The sequence below is a fragment of the Rhinoraja longicauda genome, chromosome 30, assembly GCF_053455715.1.
Source record: "Rhinoraja longicauda isolate Sanriku21f chromosome 30, sRhiLon1.1, whole genome shotgun sequence".
Classification (NCBI taxonomy): domain Eukaryota; kingdom Metazoa; phylum Chordata; class Chondrichthyes; order Rajiformes; family Arhynchobatidae; genus Rhinoraja; species Rhinoraja longicauda.
In genome coordinates, this window is record NC_135982.1 from 29,643,534 (window position 1) to 29,670,357 (window position 26,824).

A 26,824-nucleotide genomic window follows, 5' to 3' on the forward strand; every position below is an offset into this window, starting at 1 on the left:
TGTGTAGACCCCAGGGCTCCCCCAGTAGCAGGGAGCCAGACTCAGCCATCTGCCCAGCTGCCAACACATGGCACAGCAAGGCACAGTCTATGCCCACCCACCCACCCACCCACCGCCAGTCATCTACAGCATGGAGGGTGAAAGTGGGATAACGTCTTCAACAGAGAGTCAGATACAGCTCTGAGGGCTAACAGAATCAAGGGATATGGGGGAAAGCAGGAACGGGGCACTGATTCTGGATGATCAGCCATGATCACGTTGAATGGCGGTGCTGGTTCGAATGGCTGAATGGCCTCCTCCTGCACCGATTGTGTATGTTTCTAACATGGAACCAGTGTTAATGGGTGATTGATGGTCAGCATGGATTTAATGGGCCGAATGGCCTATTTCCCTGCTGCATCTTCCCATCAATACAATCACCGATCCCTGATGTGAAAATTCAACTGGGCTGCAAACGCAGGAGCCGAGGGGGAACCAAGGTAAACACAAGTATCCTTTTATTAAAATATCTGTCAAAATTACACATTTATTCAACACAAATCAAACAGACGGTTTTGTATCCAAAAAGGAAGATTTGCAAACTACTGCAAATGGCATCAAAATAATGTAAAACTCAGTGCTGACCTTAATGGGTCTCTTAAACATAATTCACACAGCAAGCTTATTAAAGATGAGGACAGACACAAAGTGTTGGAGTAACTCAGCGGGACAGGCAGCATCTCTGGAGAGAAGGAATGGGTGACGTTTTGGGTCGGGACTTCTTCAGACTGAAAAGTCAGGGGAACTCTGTGATCACATTTGTCCTCACTCTGAATGCCCAGCCTGAAGAAGGGTCTCAGCCCGAAACGTCACCTATTCTTTCTCTCCAGAGATGCTGCCTGTCCCACTGAGTTACTCCAGCATTTTGTGTCTACCTTCGATGTAATCCGGCATCTGCAGTTCCTTCCTCCCACATCTCATCTGCTCCTTCCACATCATCTGGGATCCCCTGCCTCCATTGGAGATTCCTCTTCACACCCCCAGCACCAAGGCAATAGTAGAGGGTAGCTCGTTGAGGTGCTGTTTGGTAAGGGGACCTGTTGACTCCAAGGACGGCTATTCAAGTACCATTCAACCATTCTCAGCATTTTATCGGGATGCATCATAGCTTGGATTGGGAACAGTTCCAACCAAGACCGCAGAAAATTGCAGTGAATTGTGAACGCAGCCCAGACCATCACACAAACCATCCTCCCTTCCATTGACTCCATCTACATCTCACGCTGCCTCGGCAAGGCCAGCAGCCCAGACCATCACACAAACCAACCTGCCTTCCACTGACTCCATCTACACCTCACGCTGCCTCGGCAAGGCCAGCAGCATAATCAAGGACCAGTCTCACCCCGGCCACTCCCTCTTCTCCCCTCTCCCATCAGGCAAGAGGTACAGAAGTATGAAAACGCACACCTCCAGATTCAGGGTCCGTTTCTTCCCGGCTGTTATCAGGTAACTGAACCATCCTACCACAACCAGAGAGCAGTGCTGAACTACTATCTACCTCATTGGTGACCCTCGGACTATCTTTGTTTGGACTTTGCTGGCTTTACCTTGCGCTAAACGTTATTCCTTTATCATGTATCTATACACTGTGAATGGGTTGATTGTAATTGTGTATTGTCTTTCCGCTGACTGGTTAGCACGCAACACAAGCTTGTCACTGTACCTCGCTCGGTATACGGGACAATAAACTAAACTGAACTAAACTGATCAGGGAATTGTAGCAAACTTTATAGTTCCTATTCAATTGTTCCTCATTTCAAGTTTCAATACTATTTTAAAGACGGTGAGAAGGGGAAAGCTGGTGTAGATTGTTCTTGTTTGTGGTGTGGTGTAACTAAGGCAGATGCTTCGGACAGAGTTGAGCAATGTTTCCTGCACGCAATGCACATCCAACTGCTGGGATAGTGGCCACAGCAGCAGCATCCCACCCTGACCACAGGCGCTGTCTGTACCCAGCTTGCACATCCTCCCCGTGAAATGCGTGGGTTTTAGATACACAGATACACAGACACATAGGCAATAGGCAATAGGTGCAGGAGGAGGCCATTCGGCCCTTCGAGCCAGCACCGCCATTCAATGTGATCATGGCTGATCATCCACAATCAGTACCCCGTTCCTGCCTTCTCCCCAAATCCCTTGATTCCATTAGCCCTAAGAGCTCTATCTAATTCTCTTTTGAATGCATCCAGTGAATTGGCCTCCACTACCTTCTGAGGCAGAGAATTCCACAAATTCGCAACTCTCTGTGTGATAAAGTCATTCCTCATCTCCATTCGAAATCCTTAAACTGCGGCCCCTGGTTCTGGACTCCCCCAACATCAGGAACATGCTTCCTGCGTGAAATTGCGGTTTCCTCCCACGCTCCAAAGACGTCCAGGCTCACAGGTTCATTGGCTTGGCGTGTGTGTAAACTGTCCCTAGTGTGTGTGGGCAGGATGGTGTTAGTGTGCGGGGATCGCTGGTCGGTGTGGACTCGGTGGTAGTGTTAGTGTGCGGGGATCGCTGGTCGGTGCAGACTCGGTGGTAGTGTTAGTGTGCGGGGATCGCTGGTCGGCGCGGACTCGGTGGCCGAAGGGCCTGTTTCCTTGCTGTGTCTAAACTAAACCTAATTGTAGGATGGATAAGGAAGGCTTTCCTCGCCGGTCAGACTGCTTGCCGACTGGCACTGTACTGCTTCCTGCCCCACTGTAGCCGGACGATGCGGATGTCAGTGCGCCAGCCGATGGAGGGGTCCCAGCAGTATTCTGGCGACAGGATCTTGGTGGGCTTGTGCAGCCAGAAGTACTTGTTGAGGTGACTCTCGTCGTGCCACAGAGCCTCCACCTTGTGTCGCTTGTCCTCCATGATGCCCTGGTAGCAGGCCTCGGTCAGCTTCCTGACACTCTGCCACGTCCCACCAAACACAGCCGCGTGGTAGTAGAAGTCTCCCGCGCTCCGCAGGTACGCCATCGACAGAGGGTTAGTCTCGTAGGTGTACAGGAACTTGGGCCTCCTGTAGAACCAGGCGTGTAGCAGTGCGACCGACTCGCCCAGCGCCTCCGTGCCAAAGCGCCCGCTGAAGTGCTGGTCCACGTCGAAGCAGAAGATGTAGTCCGCCTCGCTCTTCGCCCGGGCCTCGATCACCTCCTTGATCAGCTTCATACGGAACATGGAGTTGTCCTGCCAGCGTCGCTGCCTCGCGACTGTCACGGGAAACACCGTCCCTCGGCCACTCAGCTTCATGCTGATCCGTCCCAGCTTGTCCATGTCGTCCACAAACACGTAGTAGATGACCGCGAAGCCCGGCATGAAGTGTTGGTCGGCCGACACCAGGAACTGCTCCAGGAACATGTCCAGGTAGCTGCAGCACGTAACGGCAAAGCTCAGACACAGAAACGTACACACGCACGCACGCACACACATGCACACGCACGCACACACACATGCACACGCACGCACACGCGCGCACGCACACACGCACGCACGCACACACATGCACACACACACGCACACGCGCGCGCGCACGCACAAATGCGCACGCACGCATACACACACGCGCACACGTACACGCACGCTCGCACGCATGCACACGCACGCGCACACACGCACGCACACGCACACACGCGCTCGCACGCACACACACCCACACACACGCACACACCTGCACACGCACAGACCTGCACACACACTCTCACACACACACACTCACAGTCACACACCCACAAACACACACACTCACACACACCCTACACACCCACATAGAACCCCGCTCAGAAACACACCCACACACCTACACACACACTCACTAGTGTGAGCATGTTGGTGAGCATGGGCAAGTTGGGCTGAAGGGCCTGTTTCCGCGCTGTCTGACTCTATAACATACTTGCCAACTGCGAAGACGGTGAGACCAATAACGACGTTCTGCTTCTTATACATCTGATCGTAGGTCTCTGCGTTGAAGGTGCTGTCCCATATGATCGGTGCGTTCCAGTCGGTGCAGGTTTGCACATCAGTCCTGGTCCTGGAGCAAGGGGGAAAGACAGCTGAGAGAAACACCCTCCATTTCTACATCTTTCATCTCCAGTCCTCTCTGTTCTGATGCTCTGAAGGGGTTGCCCAGCTTTGATGTTCAAGGGTTTGTGTTTGTGTACGTCACTGAAGGCCACCATGCATCTGAGACCAGCTATGTCAAAGGCAGGTGATATTGTTTGGCTTTATTGCAAAATACTGCAATAAGGAATAAGCAACAAGATGCTGGAGTAACTCAGCGGGTCAGGCAGCATCTCTGGAGTGCAGGAATGGGTGACGTTTCGGGTCGAGACCCTTCTTCAGTCTCGGAGTTATTCCCGCAGAGTTCCTCCAGCATTTTGTGTCTATCTTCGGTGTAAACCAGCATCTGTAGTGGTGCTGTTTGGCAGGAGGACGGCTATTCAAGAATCATTCAACTGTGCTGGGACTTGTTCACACTTCCTCAATTTGTGCTAGACATAGTCTTATACAATGTAAAATTTTGCATCGCACGCATTACACTAACGCTAGACTAGCAAGAATATTTCCCGGCACGAGTGACGCATGTAACCGTTGTCGACAAACACCTGCCGACTTGATTCACATGTTTTGGACGTGCCCCCGGCTGTCTAAATTTTGGACGGGGATTTTTAAATCCTTTAGGGATATATCTGGTATAGATATTCTACCCAATCCTCTTACAGCTCTTTTTGGTGTCCCTTCCGGAACTAATACCCCCCGATAGCGGCACGGTAGCGCAGCGGTAGAGTTGCTGCTTTACAGCGAATGCAGCGCCAGAGACTCAGGTTCGATCCTGACTACGGGTGCTGCACTGTAAGGAGTTTGTACGTTCTCCCCGTGACCTGCGTGGGTTTTCTCCGAGATCTTCGGTTTCCTCCCACACTCCAAAGACGTACAGGTATGTAGGTTAATTGGCTGGGTAAATGTAAAAATTGTCCCTAGTGGGTGTAGGATAGTGTTAATGTACGGGGAATAGTGTTAATGTACGGGGATCGCTGGGCGGCACGGACTTGGAGGGCCGAAAAGGCCTGTTTCCGGCTGTATATATATGATATGATATGATATGATATCTAAAAGTAATTATGTCTTTTACTTCTCTTTTGGCTAGACGTCTTATACTTCTTAATTAGAAGCATTTATTGCTACCCACTCATAATAGATGGATCAAGGATGTGTTATATCACTTAAAGCTAGAGAAGATTAGATTCTCTCTTAAAGGTTCACAGGAAAGCTTTAAAGAAACATGGTTACCGTTTCTAAATTATGCAAAAACTTTAATGATTGTTTTAGAGAATGGGGATAAACCAAAGTGTTGACTGCTTATATGTCTGCCTACACTCTTCCTCCCTTGTCTGTAATCAAAATTTTGATTTTTAAATTATTATTATTATTTTTTAAACTTTGTATTTGTTTTACTAATGTCAATGTTTATCTCTGCGTCTGGGATGGGGCGGGGGGCGGGGGGCGGGGGGTGGGGGTGTATCTTTACGCGTATTGTTTGTTCATTGTTGAAATAATTGTAAAAACTAATAAACAGATTAAAAAAAAAAAAAAGAATCATTCAACTATTCTAAACATTTTATCGGGATGCATCACAGCTTGGTTTGGGAACAGCTCCACCCAAGACCACACAAAATTGCAGAAAGCAATTGCCTACAGGATTCTAGAAGGACTCATTCCCATGGAAAAGTGTAATTTGGCCAAAGGGTTCAAACTAAAGCCAGGAAACCACGCTGACAACTACCATCACACAAACCAACCTCCCTTCCACTGACTCCATCTACACTTCACACTGCCTCGGCAAGGCCAGCAACATCATCAAGGACCAGCCACATCCCGGTCACTCCCTCTTCTCCCCTCTCCCATCAGGCAAGAGGTACAGAAGTATGGCGGAGCGGTCGAGCTGCTGCCTCACAGCGCCAGAGACCACGGGCGCTGTCTGTACGGAGTTTATACGTTCTCCCCATGACCCACGTGGGTTTTCTCTGGGTGCTCCGGTTTCCTCCCACGCTCCAAATGCGTGTGGGTTTGCAGATTAATTAGCTTCGGTAAAATTGTAAATTGTCCCTAAGTGTGTGTCGGATAGGGTTAGTGTGCGGGGATCGCTGGCTGGCACGGAAACGATGGGCCGAAGGGCCTTTTTCGGTGCTGTGTCTCTAAACTAAACTAAACCAAAGCGCCAGGCTCCCAATGGCCATTGCAGGAAGCCAATCCATCAAGTGCCCCATAAACTTGCAGATAGCAATCTCAGCCAATGGAAGATTTGCCCCCAACATCTTAATCCAGTAGAAAATAAAACCACAGGTGTTTAAGAATAAAATATCACCAACCAATAATCCAGGTAGTTGTCGGCGTGGTTTCCTGGCTTTAGTTTGAACCCTTTGGCCAAATGACACTTTTCCATGGGAATGAGTCCTTCTAGAATCCTGTAGGGACATGGTTAGACACAGTTAGCCTGGCTATTATTCAATGCGATGGGAACAGTTGAATACAATCCCAGTGGGTAGAGTCAGAGGTACCGATGAAAGGGGCATCATTTAGTGCAAGATGAAGTCCAATAAAGTCTCACTAAAGATAGTCTGAGGGCTTGTTTCCACACTGTATCACTGTATCACTGTATCACTCTATTAGTGGCCCCACTGCAGAAGACTCCACGTGGCAGGGTTGGAGACTGGAAGTGTCCTGAGCTAATTCTGCCACCACCATCATCTATTGCACAAGTGATGGCTCAATAGACAATAGACAATGGCAGGAGGAGGCCATTCGACCCTTCGAGCCAGCACCGCCATTCAATGTGATCATGGCTGATCATTCTCAATCAGTACCCCGTTCCTGCCTTCTCCCCATACCCCCTGACTCTGCTATCCTTAAGAGCTCTATCTAGCTCTCTCCTGAATGCATTCAGAGAATTGGCCTCCACTGCCTTCCACAGATTCACAGCTCTCTGACTGAAAAGGTTTTTCCTCATCTCCGTTCTAAATGGCCGACCCCTTATTCTTAAACTGTGGCCCCTTGTTCTGGACTCCCCCAACATTGGGAACATGTTTCCTGCCTCTAGCGTGTCCAACCCCTTAATAACCTTAATAGGCTCCCACTGATTGTCGCCGGAAGCTTGCGCCCTTTTCTGGACGAACGATGACAGCGATGTAACATTTGAACGATGGACATGAAAGAGCAGAACTCTATTAGCAATGTCGTCACCACCTTTGCCAGTTTCAAAGGCATTATTTCCTAAAACAAATTCTAATTCTGCTTTGTTTCAGATTTTAAATCCTGTCTGCTAATAATCTGCACTTGGTATTACACTGGAACAATAGTTCCCCCTGAGAGGAAGGACAGGCCAAGCTGCAGGAAGAGTTAGCGATATTCCTGCGTTTCTGAGGGGTTGCAGTTTGAGAATGTTCTGCAATGCAGAAGTATGTGAATTAGAAAGACATTTCCTGTTCACTTCAATGGAAACTGTTGATTGCTTTCCAAAGTTCCAAGAATTTCTGTCATAAACACTTCAAATACAGTACATCAACACAATCATGTGAAATAGTGAAATATCATGTCGTTTACAACATTAAAGATTCTGGCAGAAACGTACACAATCTGTTGCTTGGTATCATCACCAGACAGTAGGTGGAGATTTCCCAGCAGTGTAAACACATCCCCTGTGCTAAAACCAGTTCCAAACTGGGGCTTGTTGGATTAAGGGAATGAAGAAGAAGAACGTATTTCTCATGGAGATAGGAAGCCACGGTGGCGCAGCGGTAGAGTTGCTGCCTTACAGCGCTTACAGCGCCGGAGACCCGGGTTCCATCCTGACTACAGGTGCTGTCTGTATAGAGTTTGTACATTCTCCCCGTGACCGTGTGAGTTTTCTCCGAGTTAATTGGCTTGGTATAAGTGTAAATTGTCCCTAGTGTGTGTAGGATAGTGTTAGTGTGCGGGGATCACTGGTCAATAGACAATATACAATAGATGCAGGAGGAGGCCATTCGGCCCTTCAAGCCAGCACCGCCAGCATGGTCAGCATGGATTCTGTGGGCTGAAGGGCCTGTTTCCGCGCTAAACTAAACTAAACTAGAGAGTTGCTCGTGAGTCTTTGGAACCTCTCCTCAGAAGACCAATGAAAGCAGAATCTCCTTTACGTAGATTCATAAGCAACATGGTTACAGATATTCAGGGAGCGCTGAGTTGATGTTTGAATCTGGCAAGCTGTCATCTTGAAATATTAATTGAATTCTTTTACTTTCGCCTCAAATGTTGTCTGATCTATTAGTTCCAGTCTTGTCTTATTTTGTTCCAGAAAGTCCAATGAACATTATTGTTGAGGACCTGGCCCAAGACCTTGGATAGGCAAGGTGTAGAAGGGTGGGGGCCAAATGCGGGCAAATGGGACTAGCTTAAATGGGGCAACTTGGTCCGTATGGACCATTTGGGCTGATGGACCTGTGTTCCATACTGTATGACTCTATGACTGATAGTCATAGGGTGTCGGGGGTTATGGAGAGGAGGCAGGAGAATTGGGTTAGGGGGGAGAGATAGATCAGCCATGATTGAATGACGGAGTAGACTTGATGGGCCGAATTCTTCTCCTATCACTTATGAACTTCCATAGGAAACGTGTATGGCGTAGGGTGAAATGAATAGGATGAGGCTTCTGTGTGTCACAGCCACCAGGATCTGCCCTGACCCAAAACATCACCTATCCATGTTCTCCACAGATGCTGCCTGACCCGCTGAGTTACTCCAGCACTCTGTGAAACATCACCTATCCATGTTCTCCAGAGATACTGCCTGACCCGCTGAGTTACTCCAGCACTCTGTGAAACGTCACCTATCCATGTTCTCCACAGATACTGCCTGACCCGCTGAGTTACTCCAGCTTTTCATGTCTATCACCAGTATGCATCAATTGGGCCGAATGGTTCATTTCAATGCTGTAGTCTCAGCCCTGATCTGGTAACTCTCCAAGAAACGTATAAGATTATTAAGGGGTTGGACACGTTAGAGGCAGGAAACATGTTCCCAATGTTGGGGGAGTCCAGAACAAGGGGCCACAGTTTAAGAATAAGGGGGAGGCCATTTAGAACGGAGATGAGGAAAACTTTTTCAGTCAGAGAGTTGTGAATCTGTGGAATTCTCTGCCTCAGAAGGCAGTGGAGGCCAAGTCTCTGAATGCATTCAAGAGAGAGCTAGATAGAGCTCTTAAGGATAGCGGAGTCAGGGGGTATGGGGAGAAGGCAGGAACGGGGTACTGATTGAGAATGATCAGCCATGATCACATTGAATGGCGGTGCTGGCTCGATGGGCCGAATGGACTCCTCCTGCACCTATTGTCTATTGTTTATTGTCTATTGTACTGCAGTACATTGGCAAACAAACTACACATTATTTTGTAGAAACAGAATCAAAACAATGAGCTGGACCAGCTGTTAAACAGCTTTGAGGCTCAGTAGTTTGAAATGGACATCAAATCATTTATTTACTTGCAAACTCAAGGTTCATTGTTGCTATTATTTCTGCCCCACCGAAGGATATGTGCTCTGCCCATGGGCAATGCTAATAGGATGCCTTTATTTTCCTCACCTGCCTATTATGTTCACACTTGCATTTTATCAGATAAAAGGCTGGAGATTTTTGCAACATAAATAATTCATTGTTTTGCTTCAAAGGGCAAGGTTGGGGAGCTGCCATCTCTGAATATGATCTCAATGCTTCATTGCAAAAACTGAGGGAATGACATTCCGCAGAACAGTTCCATTGTTTGGTCGTTGTGACTGCGATCATTTTACAGCATTTATCAGGACACACTCTTAATGCAGAAGTAAGGAAGAGAGAGAGAGAGAGAGAGAGAGAGAGAGAGAGAGAGAGAGAGAGAGAGAGAGAGAGAGAGAGAGAGAGAGAGAGAGAGAGAGAGAGAGAGAGAGAGAGAGAGAGAGAGAGAGAGAGAGAGAGTGTGTGTGTGTGTGTGTGTGTGTGTGCGTGTGCGTGTGTGTGTGCGCGTGCGTGCGTGCGTGCGTGCGTGTGTGTGTGTGTGTGTGTAAAAACTATTTATTCGTTGGAGAGGCATTGTTAAATGAAGAACAGACCAGGCAGCAAAACAGGCCCATGTGTGGTCACGTCTCAGTTTAGTAGACGGTGCCGAAAAAAACAAAGATCTCCAACCTGAACGACTACCGCCCGGTTGCCCTGACGCCGATAGTCATGAAGTGCTTTGAGAGGCTGGTCCTCTCACACATCAAATCCAGCATCCCTCACTCACTGGACCCACATCAATTTGCATACAGGGCAAATAGATCCATAGAGGACGCCATCTCTCTGACTCTTCACGCTGTCCTGACTCACCTAGAGAGACAGGGCACGTACGTGAGGATGCTATTCATTGACTATAGCTCCGCCTTCAACACGGTCATCCCCACCAAGCTCGTCACCAAACTCCACCAGCTAGGCCTCAGCTCGTCATTATGTGACTGGATCCTGGACTTCCTGCTGGAACGACCGCAGGCAGTGAGAATGGGCTCCACTATCACCCTGAGTACCGGCACACCACAGGGCTGTGTTCTGAGCCCCATGCTCTACTCCCTCTTCACACACGACTGTGTTCCTGCATTCGACACCAACACCATTGTCAAGTTTGCAGATGACACAACGGTGATCGGGCTGATCACCAACGGGGATGAAACAAACTATAGAGCGGAGGTGCAGAACCTGGCGGACTGGTGCTCGGATAACAACCTGTCCCTAAATACCACCAAGACCAAGGAGCTGATCATCAACTTCCGTAGGTCACATAACGGGGAATATGCCCCGATCTCTATCAACGGGGACAGTGTGGAGAGAGTGTCCAGCTTCAAGTTTCTGGGCACTCACATTTCGGAGGACCTAACATGGTCCAATAACACTGCTGCGCTGGTCAAGAAGGCACAACAAAGACTGTTCTACTTAAGAACACTGAAAAAGTCTGGTCTACCCCAACAGCTGCTGACGACCTTCTACCGCTGCACCATCGAGAGCATCCTAACGCATGGAATCCCTGTGTGGTACCTCAGCTGCACGGAGGCAGAAAGGAAAGCTCTACAGCGGGTAGTCCATAGAGCTCAGAGGGCCATCGGAACACAGCTACCAGACTTGGAGGGCATCTACAACACACGATGCCTCAGAAAAGCCACCAGCATCCACAAAGACTCTTCACACCCCTGCAACAGTCTGTTCGAACTCCTTCCATCGGGCAGACGATACAAGGCCTTCTATGCCCGCACCTCCAGACTCAGGAACAGCTTCATCCCCAGGGCCATAGCTGCTATGAACCGGTCCTGCTGAGCCGGATGGCCACAACGCATAGATCAACTTGCACTTTACCCTGTCCAAAACTGTTACAACTGTTTCGTTTCGTTGGGTTGCTGCTGTCTAAATTACCTAAATTATTGCATCGTATGGGAGGCGCATTCCCAATCTCGTTGTACCCCTGGGTACAATGACAATAAAGATATATTGTATTGTATTGTATTGTATTGTTAAACTTTTGAGATACAGCACAGAAACAGGCCCTTCGGCCCACCGACCAGACGTCACCCCGTACATTAGTTCTATCCCACACCCCAGAGTCAATTTACAATTTTACCAAAGACAATTAACCTACAAACCTGCACGTCTTTGGAGAGTGGGGGGAAACCGGAGCACCCAGAGAAAACCCACTCGGTCACAGAGAGATCGTATTAACTCCATACAGACAGCACCCGTTGTCAGGATTGAACCAGTGTCTCTGGGACTGTGAGGCAGCAACTCTACCGCTGCGCCATTGCACCGTCCTATACTGTAGTGTACGGACTACAATATAAACAGAGATCCATAGATAGGGTAGACAGTCAGAACAGGACAGATTGCAGGAGTAACTCAGCGGGTCAGGCAGCATCTGTGGAGAACATGGATAGGTGACGTTTCACAGAGTGCTGGAGTAACTCAGCGGGTCAGGCAGCATCTGTGGAGAACATGGATAGGTGACGTTTCACAGAGTGCTGGAGCAACTCAGTGGGTCAGGCAGCATCTGTGGAGAACATGGATAGGTGATGTTTCAGGTCGGGACCCTCCTTCAGACTGATTGGGTGTGGGGGGGTAGCGTGAAGGGGGGAAGGGGTAAATAGAAAGATGGGGGAGAGGAGAGGCTGGACAAAGCGTGGCAGGCAGTAGGTGAACGCAGGCGAGGGGGATTTTGATGGTCAGATCGTTGGAACAAAGGCCAGAAATTCAAACCGAAGGTGTTAGGAAAAGGATTGAAGAGTTGCAAATTGGGAATAAAGGAATGTGGGTGGAAGGCAGGGGAAGAAATAGGTGTGCACTCAAATCAAAAATCAAAGTCCAATCAAGGATAGTCCAAGTGTCACCAATGGGGTAGATGGTCGTTCAGGACCACTCTCTAGTTGGTGAGAGGACGGTTCAGTTGCCTGATAACAGTCGGGAAGAAACTGTCCCTGAATCTGGAGGTGTGCGTTTTCACACTTCTGTACCTCTTGCCTGATGGGAGAGGGGAGAAGAGGGAGTGGGCGGGGTGCTTGGGGTGTACCTGAGACCAGGAGCATACAGAACCAGGGGGCCACAGCTTAAGAATAAGGGGTTGGCCATTTAGAACAGAGATGAGGAAAAACGTTTTCTGTCAGAGAGTTGTGAATCTGTGGAATTCTCTGCCTCAGAAGGCAGTGGAGACCAATTCTCTGGATGCTTTCAAGAGAGTGTTAGATAGAGCTCCTAATGATGGTGGAGTCAGGGGGTATGGGGAGAGGGTGCACTGATTGTGGATGATCAACCATGATCACATTGAATGGCTGGCTCAAAGGGCCGAATGGCCTCCTCCTGCACCTATTGTCTGCTGTCAATTGTCTTGCGTGCAGCACACTGACTCAATGTCAACCAGCTGAAAACCAATGTACACCTTCTACCGTGTGGACAGCTCCTTACCTGAAGAACGTAGGGTCCAACATTGAATAGACGGTGAAGATGAGAAGCAAACAGAAGCATTTCTGTTTCGTCACCAGGTACCTGAATAATAAGAGAAAGACACACACGTGAATCATGGTGTTACTCTCCATTCAATCTTCCCCGCCACTCTTCTACTGGGGTTCTCTCCATTCACTCCATTCTCATCCTCCTTTGGGCAAGAGGTACAGAAGTGTGAAATCGCACACCTCCAGATTCAGGAACAATCTCTTCCCAGCAATGATCAGGCAACTGAACTGACCTACCACAACCAGAGAGCAGTGCTCAACTACTATTTACCACTTTGATGACCCTCGGACTATCTTTGATTGGACCTTACTGGCTTTACCTTGCATTAAACGTTGATCCCTTTATCATGTATCTGTACACTGTAAATGGCTCGGTTGTAATCATTCTTAATGCTGACTGGTTAGCACGCAACAAAAGCTTTTCACTGTACATCGGTACACGTGGAACAGCATCCCTCTCCCCATCAGAACTGCCCCCTCCATCGACTCCTTTAAGTCCAGGCTCAAAACCTATTTCTACTCCCTAGCGTTTGAGGCTCATTAAGGAGGCGCTGTGAACTGTTTGCGTGCTACTGTATGTTTCATTTTTTTTCCATTGGAACCTAATCAGATGTACAGCACTTTGGTCAACGTGGGTTGTTTTTAAATGTGCTATACAAATAAAATTGACTTGACTTGACTTGACAATAAACTAACCTGAGACTCCTTTTCTAAGCAACTCCTCATTTCCCTTTTTGAAGAATCAACAGCCTTCATTTCAACAACAGTGGTGAACCAGAGCACTACAGGACAAAAGCCCTTTCCATTTTGTAGTTATCCCTTTACCCACAGATAGACACAGAATGCTGGAGTTCTACCCACGTGTCTAAAATGAAGTACTTCATAGACGTTTCACAGAGTGCTGGAGTAACTCAGCGGGTCAGGCAGCATCTGTGGAGAACATGGATAGGTAATGTTTCACAGTGCTGGAGTAACTCAGCGGGTCAGGCAGCATCTGTGGAGAACATGGATAGGTAACGTTTCACAGAGTGCTGGAGTAACTCAGCGGGTCAGGCAGCATCTGTGGAGAACATGGATAGGTGACGTTTCGGGTCGAGACGCTTCTCAAACCTCTTCCGTCCAACACATTCCCTTTGACCACAATCTGATCACGGGGGGATTTCATTGCTGATCATCCCTCCTGGTATCTATCAGAAGGTCCCTCAGTCTCCGTAGCTCATGCGTAACCCGCCCATCTTTTCCATCAATCTGCCTGTTAGAAACTTTCAAGAGTCAAGTCTTACTGTCATGTGTCCCACATAGAACAATGACAACCTTACTTGCAGCAGCACAACATAATATATAAACATAGTGCACTGTAAATAATATATTAAACGAGAAAAAAAGTTCCCTGTGTGCATATATATACACATGCTCACACACATATATATATAATATATATATGGGTATATATATACACACACACACACACATACACATATATAATATATACACTCACACACATATACACGCACACATATGTACACATAAAAATCAAATGAACAATAATAGTGCAATAATAATAATAGTCGATTATTGGAGGTTGTAGGTTTGAACAGCTGATGGTGTCAGGAAGAAGCTGTTCCTGAACTTGGACGTTACAGTTTTCAGGCTCCTGTACCTTCCTCCCGATGGCAGGGGTGAAATGGGAGTGTGGCCAGGGTGGTGTGGGTCAGTGAGTGTGTGGCCAGGGTGGTGTGGGTCAATGAGAGTGTGGCCAGGGTGGTGTGGGTCAGTGAGAGTGTGGCCAGGGTGGTGTGGGTCAGTGAGTGTGTGGCCAGGGTGGTGTGGGTCAATGAGCGTGTGGCCAGGGTGGTGTGGGTCAGTGAGAGTGTGGCCAGGGTGGTGTGGGTCAGTGAGAGTGTGGCCAGTGTGGTGTGGGTCAGTGAGAGTGTGGCCAGGGTGGTGTGGGTCAGTGAGAGTGTGGCCAGTGTGGTGTGGGTCAGTGAGAGTGTGGCCAGGGTGGTGTGGGTCAGTGAGAGTGTGGCCAGGGTGGTGTGGGTCAGTGAGAGTGTGGCCAGGGTGGTGTGGGTCAGTGAGAGTGTGGCCAGGGTGGTGTGGGTCAGTGAGAGTGTGGCCAGGGTGGTGTGGGTTAGTGAGAGTGTGGCCAGGGTGGTGTGAGTCAGTGAGTGTGTGGCCAGGGTGGTGAGGGTCAGTGAGAGTGTGGCCATGGTGGTGTGGGTTAGTGAGAGTGTGGCCAGGGTGGTGTGGGTCAGTGAGAGTGTGGCCAGGGTGGTGTGGGTTAGTGAGAGTGTGGCCAGGGTGGTGTGGGTCAGTGAGAGTGTGGCCAGGGTGGTGTGAGTCAGTGAGAGTGGGGCCAGGGTGGTGTGGGTTAGTGAGAGTGTGGCCAGGGTGGTGTGGGTCAGTGAGTGTGTGGCCAGGGTGGTGTGGGTCAGTGAGAGTGTGGCCAGGGTGGTGTGGGTCAGTGAGAGTGTGGCCAGGGTGGTGTGAGTCAGTGAGTGTGTGGCCAGGGTGGTGTGGGTCTCTGATGATGCTGGCTGCCTTTTTGAGGCAGCGACTCCTGTAGATCCCTTCAATGGTGGGGAGGTCAGTACCCGTGATGGACTGGGCAGTGTGGGGTGGGGAGGGCAGTGATGGAGCGGGCAGTGTGGGGTGGGGAGGGGTGGTCAGTGATGGAGTGGTCAGTGTGGGGTGGGGAGGTCAGTGATGGAGTGGTCAGTGTGGGGTGGGGAGGGGAGGTCAGTGATGGAGTGGTCAGTGTGGGGTGGGGAGGTCAGTGATGGAGTGGTCAGTGTGGGGTGGGGAGGTCAGTGATGGACCGGTCAGTGTGGGGTGGGGAGGGGAGGTCAGTGAAGGACTGGGCAGTGTGGGGTGGGGAGGTCAGTGATGGACCGGGCAGTGTGGGGTGGGGAGGGGAGGTCAGTGATAGACTGGGCAGTGTGGGGTGGGGAGGGGAGGGCAGTGATGGAGTGGTCAGTGTGGGGTGGGGAGGGGAGGTCAGTGGTGGACCGGGCAGTGTGGGGTGGGGAGGGGAGGGCAGTGGTGGACCGGGCAGTGTGGGGTGGGGTGGGGAGGTCAGTGATGGACCGGTCAGTGTGGGGTGGGGAGGGGAGGGCAGTGATGGACCGGGCAGTGTGGGGTGGGGAGGGGAGGTCAGTGATGGAGTGGTCAGTGTGGGGTGGGGAGGGGAGGTCAGTGGTGGTCCGGGCAGTGTGGGGTGGGGTGGGGAGGTCAGTGGTGGACCGGGCAGTGTGGGGTGGGGAGGGGAGGGCAGTGGTGGACCGGTCAGTGTGGGGTGGGGAGGGCAGTGATGGACCGGGCAGTGTGGGTTGGGGAGGGGAGGTCAGTGATGGACCGGTCAGTGTGGGGTGGGGAGGGCAGTGATGGACCGGGCAGTGTGGGGTGGGGAGGTCAGTGATGGACCGGGCAGTGTGGGGTGGGGAGGGGAGGGCAGTGATGGAGCGGGCAGTGTGGGGTGGGGAGGGGAGGGCAGTGGTGGACCGGTCAGTGTGGGGTGGGGAGGTCAGTGGTGGAGCGGGCAGTGTGGGGTGGGGTGGGTAGGTCAGTGGTGGACCGGTCAGTGTGGGGTGGGGAGGTCAGTATCTGTGATGGACACTGCCCAGTCCGTCACTTTTTGCAATCGTCTTCACTTCACAAAATGGAGAAGGTGCAGGAACTGTCAATGGGACAGAGCCTGGACCCGAAACATCACCCCATTCGTTCTCTCCAGGGATGCTGCCTGTCCCACTGAGTTACTCCAGCACATTATGTCTAGCACAGCATTTCCCTGTACTGCTCCTACACTTCTGATGTGAATTTGCCAGAATTGCCACTGGGGTTGAGATTCAGGAGGCGAGCGTTTGGGCAGGGGAGGTGTTGCAGGGTCGGTACCCGCGGCAGCTCATGTACGCACAGGTTAGGGACCGGACGGGTCCAATACATGGGTTGTAAGCTCCCTCTGCAGTCTCCACAAAGCTGTGCTGTAAGGCAGCACACATCTGATGAGACCAAGGAGACATCTGAAATGAGGCTTTGGAATTGGGTCATGCTGTTCCACAATATCAAGGCAGCCACAGGCCCAGAGCCACTGAAACAGGCCATACCCAACCTTGGTACAACGGTTTGGAAACTGTAGATGGTGGTTTCTACTGAAGATGCTGGAGTAACTCAGCGGGACAGGCAGCATCTCTGGAGAGAAGGAATGGGTGACGTTTCACACCACTGACTCTAACTAGCCCCGACAATACACAGACAGATGGGACTTTGAATCCATCTCTGCTTCACGCTGCCTCAGGGGAAGAAGCTACACCATCCAGTTCAGCTCACCCCGGTCCTTCTATCTTCTCTATGCTCCAGTCAGGCAGAAGGTACAGAGGATTGAAAGCAATCTCCACCAGACTCCGGAATAGATTCTTCCCCTCCGTTATCAGGCTTCTGAAAGTAAGTGTGCAGGTACAGCAGGCAGTGAAGAAAGCTAATGGCATGTTGGCCTGCATGATGAGAGGACTTGAGTATAGGAGTAAAGAGGTCCTTCTGCAGTTGTACAGGGCCCTAGTGAGACCGCACCTGGAGTACTGAGTGCAGTCTTTGTCTCCCACTTTGAGGAAGGACATCCTTGCTATTGTTTAGAAGGATGAGAGGGGATCTTATAGACGTATAAAATTATAAAAGGACTGGACAAGCTGGATGTAGGAAAAATGTTCCCAATGTTGGGGGAGTCCAGAACCAGGGGCCACAGTCTAAGAATAAAGGGGAGGCCATTTAAAACTGAATGAGAAAAAACTTTTTCATCCAGAAAGTTGTGAATTTATGGAATTCACTGCCACAGAAGGCAGTGGAGGCCAATTCACTAGATGAATTTAAAAGAGAATTAGATAGAGCTCTAGGGGCGAGTGGAATCAAGGGATATGGGGAGAAGGCAGGCACGGGTTACTGATTGTGGATGATCAGCCATGATCACAATGAATGGCGGTGCTGGCTCGAAGGGCCGAATGGCCTCCTCCTACACCTATTGTGTATGTTTCGATGTTTCTGAACGGTTCTTGCAGAAGTTGAGTTCAGCCCCGATTTTGCAACACACCTGAATGTGACATTGGACCTGCCTCTGGAACAATGATCAACTACATTTTGCACCTTGGACCTTTGCTCTACCTGTAGTAATCACTCGTTGCTGGCTGGATTCATGGATAATATTATCTGATTTGATAAGGCAACGTGCAAACAAAACCTTTTCACTGAACCTCAGCACACGTGACAATTGTCAACCTAAACCCATTAGTCATTTAATGTGTCCACATTTCACCACTGCTTACAACAAACATCAGGACAATCAACTGATGTGAAATGGATTGTAATTTGCATTACGTGGTTTCGGTCAACTGACAGCACAAGATAGACAAAGAAAGCTGGACCAGAGGACATAGGTTCAAAGTGAAGGGGAAAAGATTTAATAGGAATCCGAGGAGTAGCTTTTTCACACAGAGGGTGGTGGGTGTATGGAACAAGCTGCCAGAGGAGTTAGTTGAGGCTGGGATTATCCCATCGTTTAAGAAACAGTTGGACAGGTACATGGATAGGACATGTTGGGAGGGTTATGGACCAAATGCAGGCATGTGGGACTAGGGTAGCTGGGACATTGTTGACCGATGTGGGTGAGTTGGGCTGAAGGGCCTGTTTCCATATTGTATCAATCTATGACTAACTGAACGGGTCAGGCAGCATCTCTGGAGAAAAGGAATAGGTGACGTTTTGGATCGAGATCCTTCTTCAGATAAAGCACAATATGTTTTAGAGAGGGTGAGTATTTTCGTTTTCAGTACATCTCATGCTGACTTTGGTTTCTCTTGTTACATTTGTCATTGCAGTCCACTCATTTAATAAGAAAAATATGTTGGCTCCAAGAAGGATGTTATGAAGCTGGGAAAAGCACAGAGAAGGTTCATGTGGATGTTGCCAACATTTGAGCTACAGATACATTGGGCAGGCTTGGACTTTATTCTTTGTAGCAGAGGAGGAGGTTGAGAGGGTAATCTTATTGGGGTGTATAAGATCGTGAGGGGAATAGATAGAGTGCAACACACAGTCTTTTACCCAGAAATGGCGAATCAAGAACTAGAGGATATAGGTTTAAGGTGAGAGGGGAAAGATTTCATAGGAACCTGAGGGGCAACCTTTTTTATTAAGCAGAGGGTAGTGGATGTATGGAACGAGCTGCCAGAGGATGTTGTTGAAGCAGGCACTATAACAACATTTATAAGTCATTTGAACGGATAAGAAATGTTTAGAGGGATTCGGGCCAAACATGTGTGGGTGGGACTGGTGTAGATGGGGAATCTTCATCGGCATGGGCAAGTTGGACCAGAGAGCTGTGTGACACTGAGTATTGGTTAAACCCTCAGCATCTCATCATTGTGTAGGTTTGAGTTGATAATCCATCCCATACAATACACCACAATAGAGAGACTATGGTGTAAACCTGCAACCTTCCCTCCACAAGCACTGGGTAACTATCACAAGCACCAACGCCATCAATGACAGAAAGATGGGTTCTTGTTGTAAGTTAGTTGTTAAACCAAGTTGGTTTATTCACCATGCACAGGCAGCAAGGTCCTTGGCAATTGGGCCATCTTGGTTACTGGTAACTCCCAAACTGTTCTTGATGTATAAGGGTAAGGGTCCTTGACCTTCGTCCCCTTTGATCTGTCTTGTTCACACCTTCCCCTTCCATATCTCTACGCCTTCCTTTCCCCTGACTCTCAGACTGCAGAAGGGTCTCGACCCAAAAAGCTACCCACTCCTTCTATCCAGAGATGCTGCCTGATCTGCTGAGTTACTCCAGCACTTTGTGCCTTTCTTTAATGCTGCGTGCTGGTTATCGAGGGGCTATGGACAAGGTGCAGGGAAATAACCCAGCTGTTCCTCATCCATGACTTTGATGAACAGCTGAGCCAACCGTTTCTTCATGTGGCTAATTCTTTATCGCTACATGCAAGTGCAAGATGGCTTCTGTGACAAAGAATATTTCACCCAACAGACCTTGGCAAACACAAGGTTAACTGGATATTCTCTAACATTCCCTCTCTCTCCATCCCTCCCCCACCCAAGTCGCACCAGCTTCTCGTTCTCACCCAGCAAACAGCTGACAATGGCCCGCTTCCTCTATCATCCTTATTTTTTTGCAATGTCTTTCATTCATTTGTTCTGTAACTTTGTACATCGCCGTCTATATCCCTTGTTTCCCTGACCCTCGAGTACTGTGTGCAGTTTTGGTCTCCAAATTTGAGGAAGGATATTCGTGCAGCGTAGGTTTACTAGGTTAATTCCCGGAATGGCGGGACTGTCATATGTTGAAAGACTAGAGCGACTAGGCTTGTATACACTGGAATTTAGACGGATGAGAGGGAATCTTATCGAAACGTATAAGATTATTAAGGGGTTGGACACGTTAGATACAGGAAACATGTTCCCAATGTTGGGGGAGTCCAGAACAAGGGGCAACAGTTTAAGAGTAAGGGGTAGGCCATTTAGAACTGAGATGAGGAAAAACTTTTTCAGTCAGAGAGTTGTGAATCTGTGGAATTCTCTGCCTCAGAAGGCAGTGGAGGCCAATTCTCTGAATGCTTTCAAGAGAGAGCTGGATAGAGCTCTTAAGGATAGCGGAGTCAGGGGGTATGGGGAGAAGGCAGGAACGGGGTACTGATTGAGAATGATCAGCCATGATCACATTGAATGGTGGTGCTGGCTCGAAGGGCCGAATGGCCTCCTCCTGCACCTATTGTCTATTGACCAGTCTGATGAAGGGTCTCGACTGGAAACGTCGCCCATTCCTTCTCTCCAGAGATGCTGCCTGACCCACTGAGTTACTCCAGCATTTTGTGTCCATCTTCGGATAACTGGATAAAGATTCACTCAACGGTTCTAGCGCATTTTATTTAAATATGGCAACAACCCAAACGTGCGCGGGTGAATGTGAGAGTGGACAGCGCTCGGAATTCCCAATGATTGCCCTGATGTTTTGGTCTACACCACGCCAGTATTCCTGTGCAGAGATGCCCATCGATGAACCAAGGGTCAGGAAGCGAGCGGGCAAGATCATCTCTGACTAGCGTTGCCAACTGTCCCGTATTAGCCGGGACATCCCGTATTTTGGGCTAAGTTAGTTTGTCCCGTACGGGACCGCCCTTGTCCCGTATTAGTAGGGTTGCCAACTTCCTCACTCCCAAATACAGAACAAAGGGTGACGTCACCGCCCCGCGCCCCACGTGACCTCACCCAGCCAGCGGCCACGCGCTCCTGGCCCAGGCGGCCGCCATTGGTGGAGCGGGAGCACGCGGCCGCTAGTTGGGTGAGGTCCCGTGGGGCGCGGGGCGGTGGCCTCACCCTTTGTCCCGTATTTGGGAGCGAGGAAGTTGGCACCCCTATCTCTGACGCCTCTCACCCTGGCCACAAACTCTTTGAAGCACTTCCCTCTGGAAGGTGACTCCGGACTGTCAAAGCAGCCACAGCCGGACATAAAAACAGTTTGTTACCACGAGCAGTAGCTCTACTCAACAACCAAAAGTCTGTAGCCTCCTTTTGCTCTGGTATTTTATTTCATTCCTCACATGTTTAAATTATAATGGTTCATTCTTAATTGTTTACTGTATGTCGTGTTGTTACTTGCGAGCGGAGCACCAAGGCACATTCCTTGTATGTGTACATACTTGGCCATTAACAGTTATTCAATTCAATTCAATATCTACACTTCTTCCCACCTGGTCCCCTGCAAAAAGTCTATCCCCTACTCCCAATTCCTCCGACTACGCCGCATCTGTGCCCGGGATGAGGTGTTTCACACTAGGGCTTCCGAGATGTCCTCGTTCTTCAGAAAACGGGGCTTCCCCTCCTCCATTATAGATGAGGCTCTCACTAGGGTCTCTTCTACATCCCGCAGCTCCGCTCTTGCTCCCCCTCCCCCCACTCGCAACAAGGACAGAATCCCCCTCGTTCTCACCTTCCATCCCACCAGCCAGCGGATCCAACATATCATCCACCAACATTTCTGTCACCTACAACGGGACCCCACCACTGGCCATATCTTCCCATCCCCTCCCCTCACTGCGTTCCGCAGAGACCGTTCCCTCCGTAACTCCCTGGTCAACTCGTCCCTTCCCACCCAAACCACCCCATCCCCGGGCACTTTCTCCTGCAACCGCACGAGATGCAACACCTGTCCCTTTACCTCCCCCCTCAACTCCATCCAAGGACCCAAACAGTCTTTCCAGGTGAGACAAAGGTTCACCTGCACCTCCTCCAACCTCATCTATTGCATCCGCTGCTCTAGATGCCAACTTATTTACATCGGCGAAACCAAGCGCAGGCTCGGCGATCACTTCGCTGGACACCTGCGCTCGGTCCTCATTAACAAAACTGATCTCCTGGTGGCCCAGCACTTTAACTCCCCCTCCCATTCCCAGTCTGACCTTTTTGTCATGGGCCTCCTCCAGTGCCATAGTGAGGCCCACCGGAAATTGGAGGAACAGCACCTCATATTTCGCCTGGGCAGTTTGCAGCCCGGTGGTATGAACGTCGACTTGTCCAACTTCAGATAGTTCCTCTGTCCCTCCCTTCCCCTCCTCCTTCCCAGTTCTCCCTCTATCTTCCTGTCTCCATCTATATCCTTCCTTTGTCCCGCCCCCCTGACATCAGTCTGAAGAAGGGTCTCGACCCGAAACGTCACCCATTCCTTCTCTCCCGAGATGCTGCCTGACCTGCTGAGTTACTCCAGCATTTTGTGAATAAATCTCATTCTTATTTGTTTCATTGAGCGAGAAAGACCAGGAGAGACGGATGAGAGGAGATCTTATCGAAACGTATAAGATTATTAAGGGGTTGGACACGTTAGAGACAGGAAACATGTTCCCAATGTTGGGGGAGTCCAGAACAAGGGGCCACAGTTTAAGAATAAGGGGTAGGCCATTTAGAACTGAGATGAGGAAAAACCTTTTCAGTCAGAGAGTGCGATCCTCTTAGCTCCAATAAATTTAAATAAAAAAACATATGGAGGTAATCCCATTATACACAGTGTTATCCGTACCTGGAAACAATTAAATCTTACGTTAAAATTGAGTAAATTATCTGTTTTCCTTCCTATTGCGAATAACCCTTCTTTTAAACCGTCTGTCTTAGATAGAGGATTTGCTCAATGGAAAAGTTATGGAATTAAAAGGGTGGGAGATCTTTATCATAAGGGAACTTTTCTTTCTTTTCAGGATTTACAGCAGAAGTACGGATTACATGTTAATAATTATTTTAGATATTTACAACTTAGAGATTATGTAAAATTACACATGCAAGAATATAAGTTTAGAGGTCCAGAAACACTTGATGTATGCCTGAATCGACATTATAATTCAAATAAATTCATATCCTTTATTTATAATACTCTCCTTGACACTGACATTCCGTCATCAGAATCTTACAGACGAGCATGGGAGGACGAATTGAATCAACTCATAATGCAAGATATATGGGATGAAAGTTTACAACATATACACCAATGTTCATTAAATACTAGACATTCCTTAATACAATTTAAAATAATACATAGATTACATTATTCGAAGACGAAATTAAATAGGATTTTTCCTAGTATCTCTCCTATTTGTGATAAATGTCAATTTCAAGAAGCTAATTTAACTCATATTTTCGTAACTTGTATAAAAATGCAAAACTTCTGGTTGGAGATTTTTAAAATAGTTTCTAAAGTTATTAACAAACAATTGGATATGGATCCAAAATTAATTATATTAGGATTATCAGAACATACTACAAATTTTACAACAAGTCAGGTACATTTTCTTGATTACAGTCTAATAACTGCGAAAAAATTAATACTTAAATTTTGGAAAAAAACAATAACCCCTACAATTAAAATGTGGACTATGGAAATGACAGAGACCCTGCATTTGGAAAAAAATAAGATTTGCCTTAATTGACAAACCTGAGTTATTTTTAAAAATATGGTCTCCATTTATTGAATTTTTAGAAAAGTAAATTGGTTTGGCACAGGACTAAAATAAAAAATTTAAATTAAAAGTTGAAACTTGAGTTAGGGGTTGGATGTACAACTGTGGTTATTGTCTCCCGGATCTACTCCCTTTAATTTTTATAGTTATATCTTTTTTTTTTAATCCTCTTATTCTCTCTTCCCAATAGTTTATAGTTTTTTTTATTTTTACTTTCTCTCTTTAAAAATTTAAAAATTGAAGCTATGTAAGAACTCTAACAAATGTGTTTTTTATTTCTATTTGTACATATGCTTTTCAAAAATTAAAAGAAAAAAAAAGAAAAGAGAGTTGTGAATCTGTGGAATTCTCTGCCTCAGAGGGCAGTGGAGGCCATTCTCTGAATGCATTCAAGAGAGAGCTAGATAGAGCTCTAAAGGATAGCGGAGTCAGGGGGTATGGGGAGAAGGCAGGAACGGGGTACTGATTGAGAATGATCAGCCATGATCACATTGAATGGCGGTGCTGGCTCGAAGGGCCGAATGGCCTCCTCCTGCACCTATTGTCTATTGACAAGGAACCGCAGATGCTGGAAGCACGAGCAAAACACAAAGTGCTGGAGGAACTCAGCGGGTCAGCGGTTAACTCCAGCATCTCTGGAGAGAAGGGGAATGGGTGACGTTTTGGGTCGAGACCCTTCTTCAGACCCATTCCTTCTCCCCACAGATGCTGCCTGACCCGCTGAGTTACTCCAGAGCTCGCGCTCTCTCTCTCTCTCTCTCTCTCTCTCTCTCTCTCTCTCTCTCTCTCTCTCTCTCTCCCATTGGTTTCGATCCCAGCAGACGAGGGTTAGAGCGAGAGACAAGTGGGGACTCGGTGTGACAAACGCTCATTGCCCGCTGCCCGACCACAGCATCTGCCTGCTCCCTCGCCCAATGTATCTCCCCCTCCCACCCAGGACCGTCTTAATGCATGGGCCTGATGGGCACTTGCCCGGGGGCCCACGAGCATAGGGGCCCCATGCTGATCTGTGTATGTTAAGTGACTTGCAATAAATAAATACTACTTTAAAAATGTAGGTTCAATAAGTGCATTTTTCGCAACATTTCCGGTCACTAAGTGCTTCTCACAGCGATCTGTAAGTTCTTTTTGCCGGCACGACAGAGGGGGGCTGGTAGGGAAAGGTGGGTGGGGGAGAGTAACGGTAGAGGCCCCAGTACACTGCTTTGCCCGGGGGCCCATAATGCTGTAAAAACGGCCCTGCTCTCACCCTCCCCCCCTATCCCACCCACCCCCCACAGACCCCTCTGTCTCTCCCTCCCACCTCTCCCTTTCTGTCCGTCTCTCTCTCTCACTGTCTCTCTCTCTCTCACTGTCTCTCCCCCCCCCCCCCCCCCCCCCTCTCTCTTTCAATAGACAATAGGTGCAGGAGGAGGCCATTCAGCCCTTCGAGCCAGCACCGCCATTCAATGCGATCATGGCTGATCACTCTCAATCAGTACCCCGTTCCTGCCTTCTCCCCATACCCCCTCACTCCACTATCCTTAAGAGCTCTATCCAGCTCTCTCTTGAAAGCATCCAACGAACTGGCCTCCACTGCCTTCTGAGGCAGAGAATTCCACACCTTCACCACTCTCTGACTGAAAAAGTTCTTCCTCATCTCCGTTCTAAATGGCCTACCCCTTATTCTTAAACTGTGGCCCCTTGTTCTGGACTCCCCCAACATTGGGAACATGTTTCCTGCCTCTAACGTGTCCAATCCCCTAATTATCTTATATGTTTCGATAAGATCTCCTCTCATCCTTCTAAATTCCAGTGTATACAAGCCTAGTCGCTCCAGTCTTTCAACATATGACAGTCCCGCCATTCCGGGAATTAACCTAGTAATTTGTACCAGCATCTGCAGCAGTTATTTTCTTATATAACCTAGTAAACCTACGCTGCACGCCTCTGTCTTTCTCTCTGTCTCAAAACAACAAACTGCGCAACTCAGAAAGTTAATGAACATCAAAACAAACACTGAAAACCACACTCAACTTTTAGAATAAACAGCAAGAGAGAGAGAGGGGGGGAGAGAGAGGGGGGGGGAGAGAGGGGGAAGAGAGGGGAGAGAGAGAGGGGAGAGAGAGAGGGGAGAGAGAGAGAGGTGGGAGAGAGAGGGGAGAGAGAGAGGGGAGAGAGAGAGGGGAGAGAGAGAGGGGAGAGAGAGAGGGGAGAGAGAGAGGGGAGAGAGAGAGGGGAGAGAGAGAGGGGAGAGAGAGAGGGGAGAGAGAGAGGGGAGAGAGAGAGGGGAGAGAGAGAGGGGAGAGAGAGAGGGGAGAGAGAGAGGGGAGAGAGAGGGGGAGAGAGAGAGGGGGAGAGAGAGAGAGGGGGAGAGAGAGAGAGGGGGAGAGAGAGAGAGGGGGAGAGAGGGGGGAGAGAGAGAGGGGAGGGAGAGAGGGGGGGGAGAGAGGGGGAGAGAGAGAGGGGGAGAGAGAGAGGGGAGGGGGAGAGAGAGAGGGGGAGGGAGAGAGGGGGAGGGAGAGAGGGGGGGGAGAGAGGGGGGGGAGAGAGAGGGGGAGATAGAAGGAGAGGCCACTTACTTTAGGCAGGAGGTGCACTTGGTCCCCATGGTGGGCAGAGCCGGGCTGTTGTGCGGGGCCGGGGAGGCGCAGCTGTGTATCACTGCCCGGGACGGACGGACACACCCACACTCACACCCACACTCACACCCACACTCACACTCACACTCACACTCACACTCACACTCACACTCACACCCACACTCACACTCACACTCACACCCACACTCACACCCACACT

At 49.1% G+C, this 26,824-nt stretch overlaps 1 protein-coding gene across 1 annotated transcript; it reads right to left on the reverse strand.

Annotated features, from left to right (window-relative positions):
* Positions 1-553: 553 nt before the first annotated feature.
* On the reverse strand, positions 554-26,721 carry LOC144607913 (alpha-1,3-galactosyltransferase 2-like). The gene is made up of 5 exons (XM_078425041.1): positions 26,605-26,721; positions 12,991-13,071; positions 6,378-6,473; positions 3,902-4,039; positions 554-3,379 (listed from the first exon to the last, which is right to left on the reverse strand). The coding sequence occupies exons 1-5, from the start codon at positions 26,631-26,633 to the stop codon at positions 2,683-2,685; spliced, it is 1,041 nt and encodes a 346-aa protein (XP_078281167.1). The 5' UTR covers positions 26,634-26,721; the 3' UTR covers positions 554-2,682.
* Between the last annotated feature and the right edge of the window lie 103 nt (positions 26,722-26,824).

Bases quoted from the DNA above. Each gene is read 5' to 3' on its own strand.
- LOC144607913 (XM_078425041.1), bottom strand. From the start codon at position 26,633: ATGGGGACCAAGTGCACCTCCTGCCTAAA. The intron at 13,072-26,604 runs GTAAGTGGCCTC...CTTATTATTCAG, and splicing joins AAGTGCACCTCCTGCCTAAA to GTACCTGGTGACGAAACAGA. The intron at 4,040-6,377 runs GTTGGTGATATT...CCCTTGCTCCAG, and splicing joins GACAACTACCTGGATTATTG to GACCAGGACTGATGTGCAAA.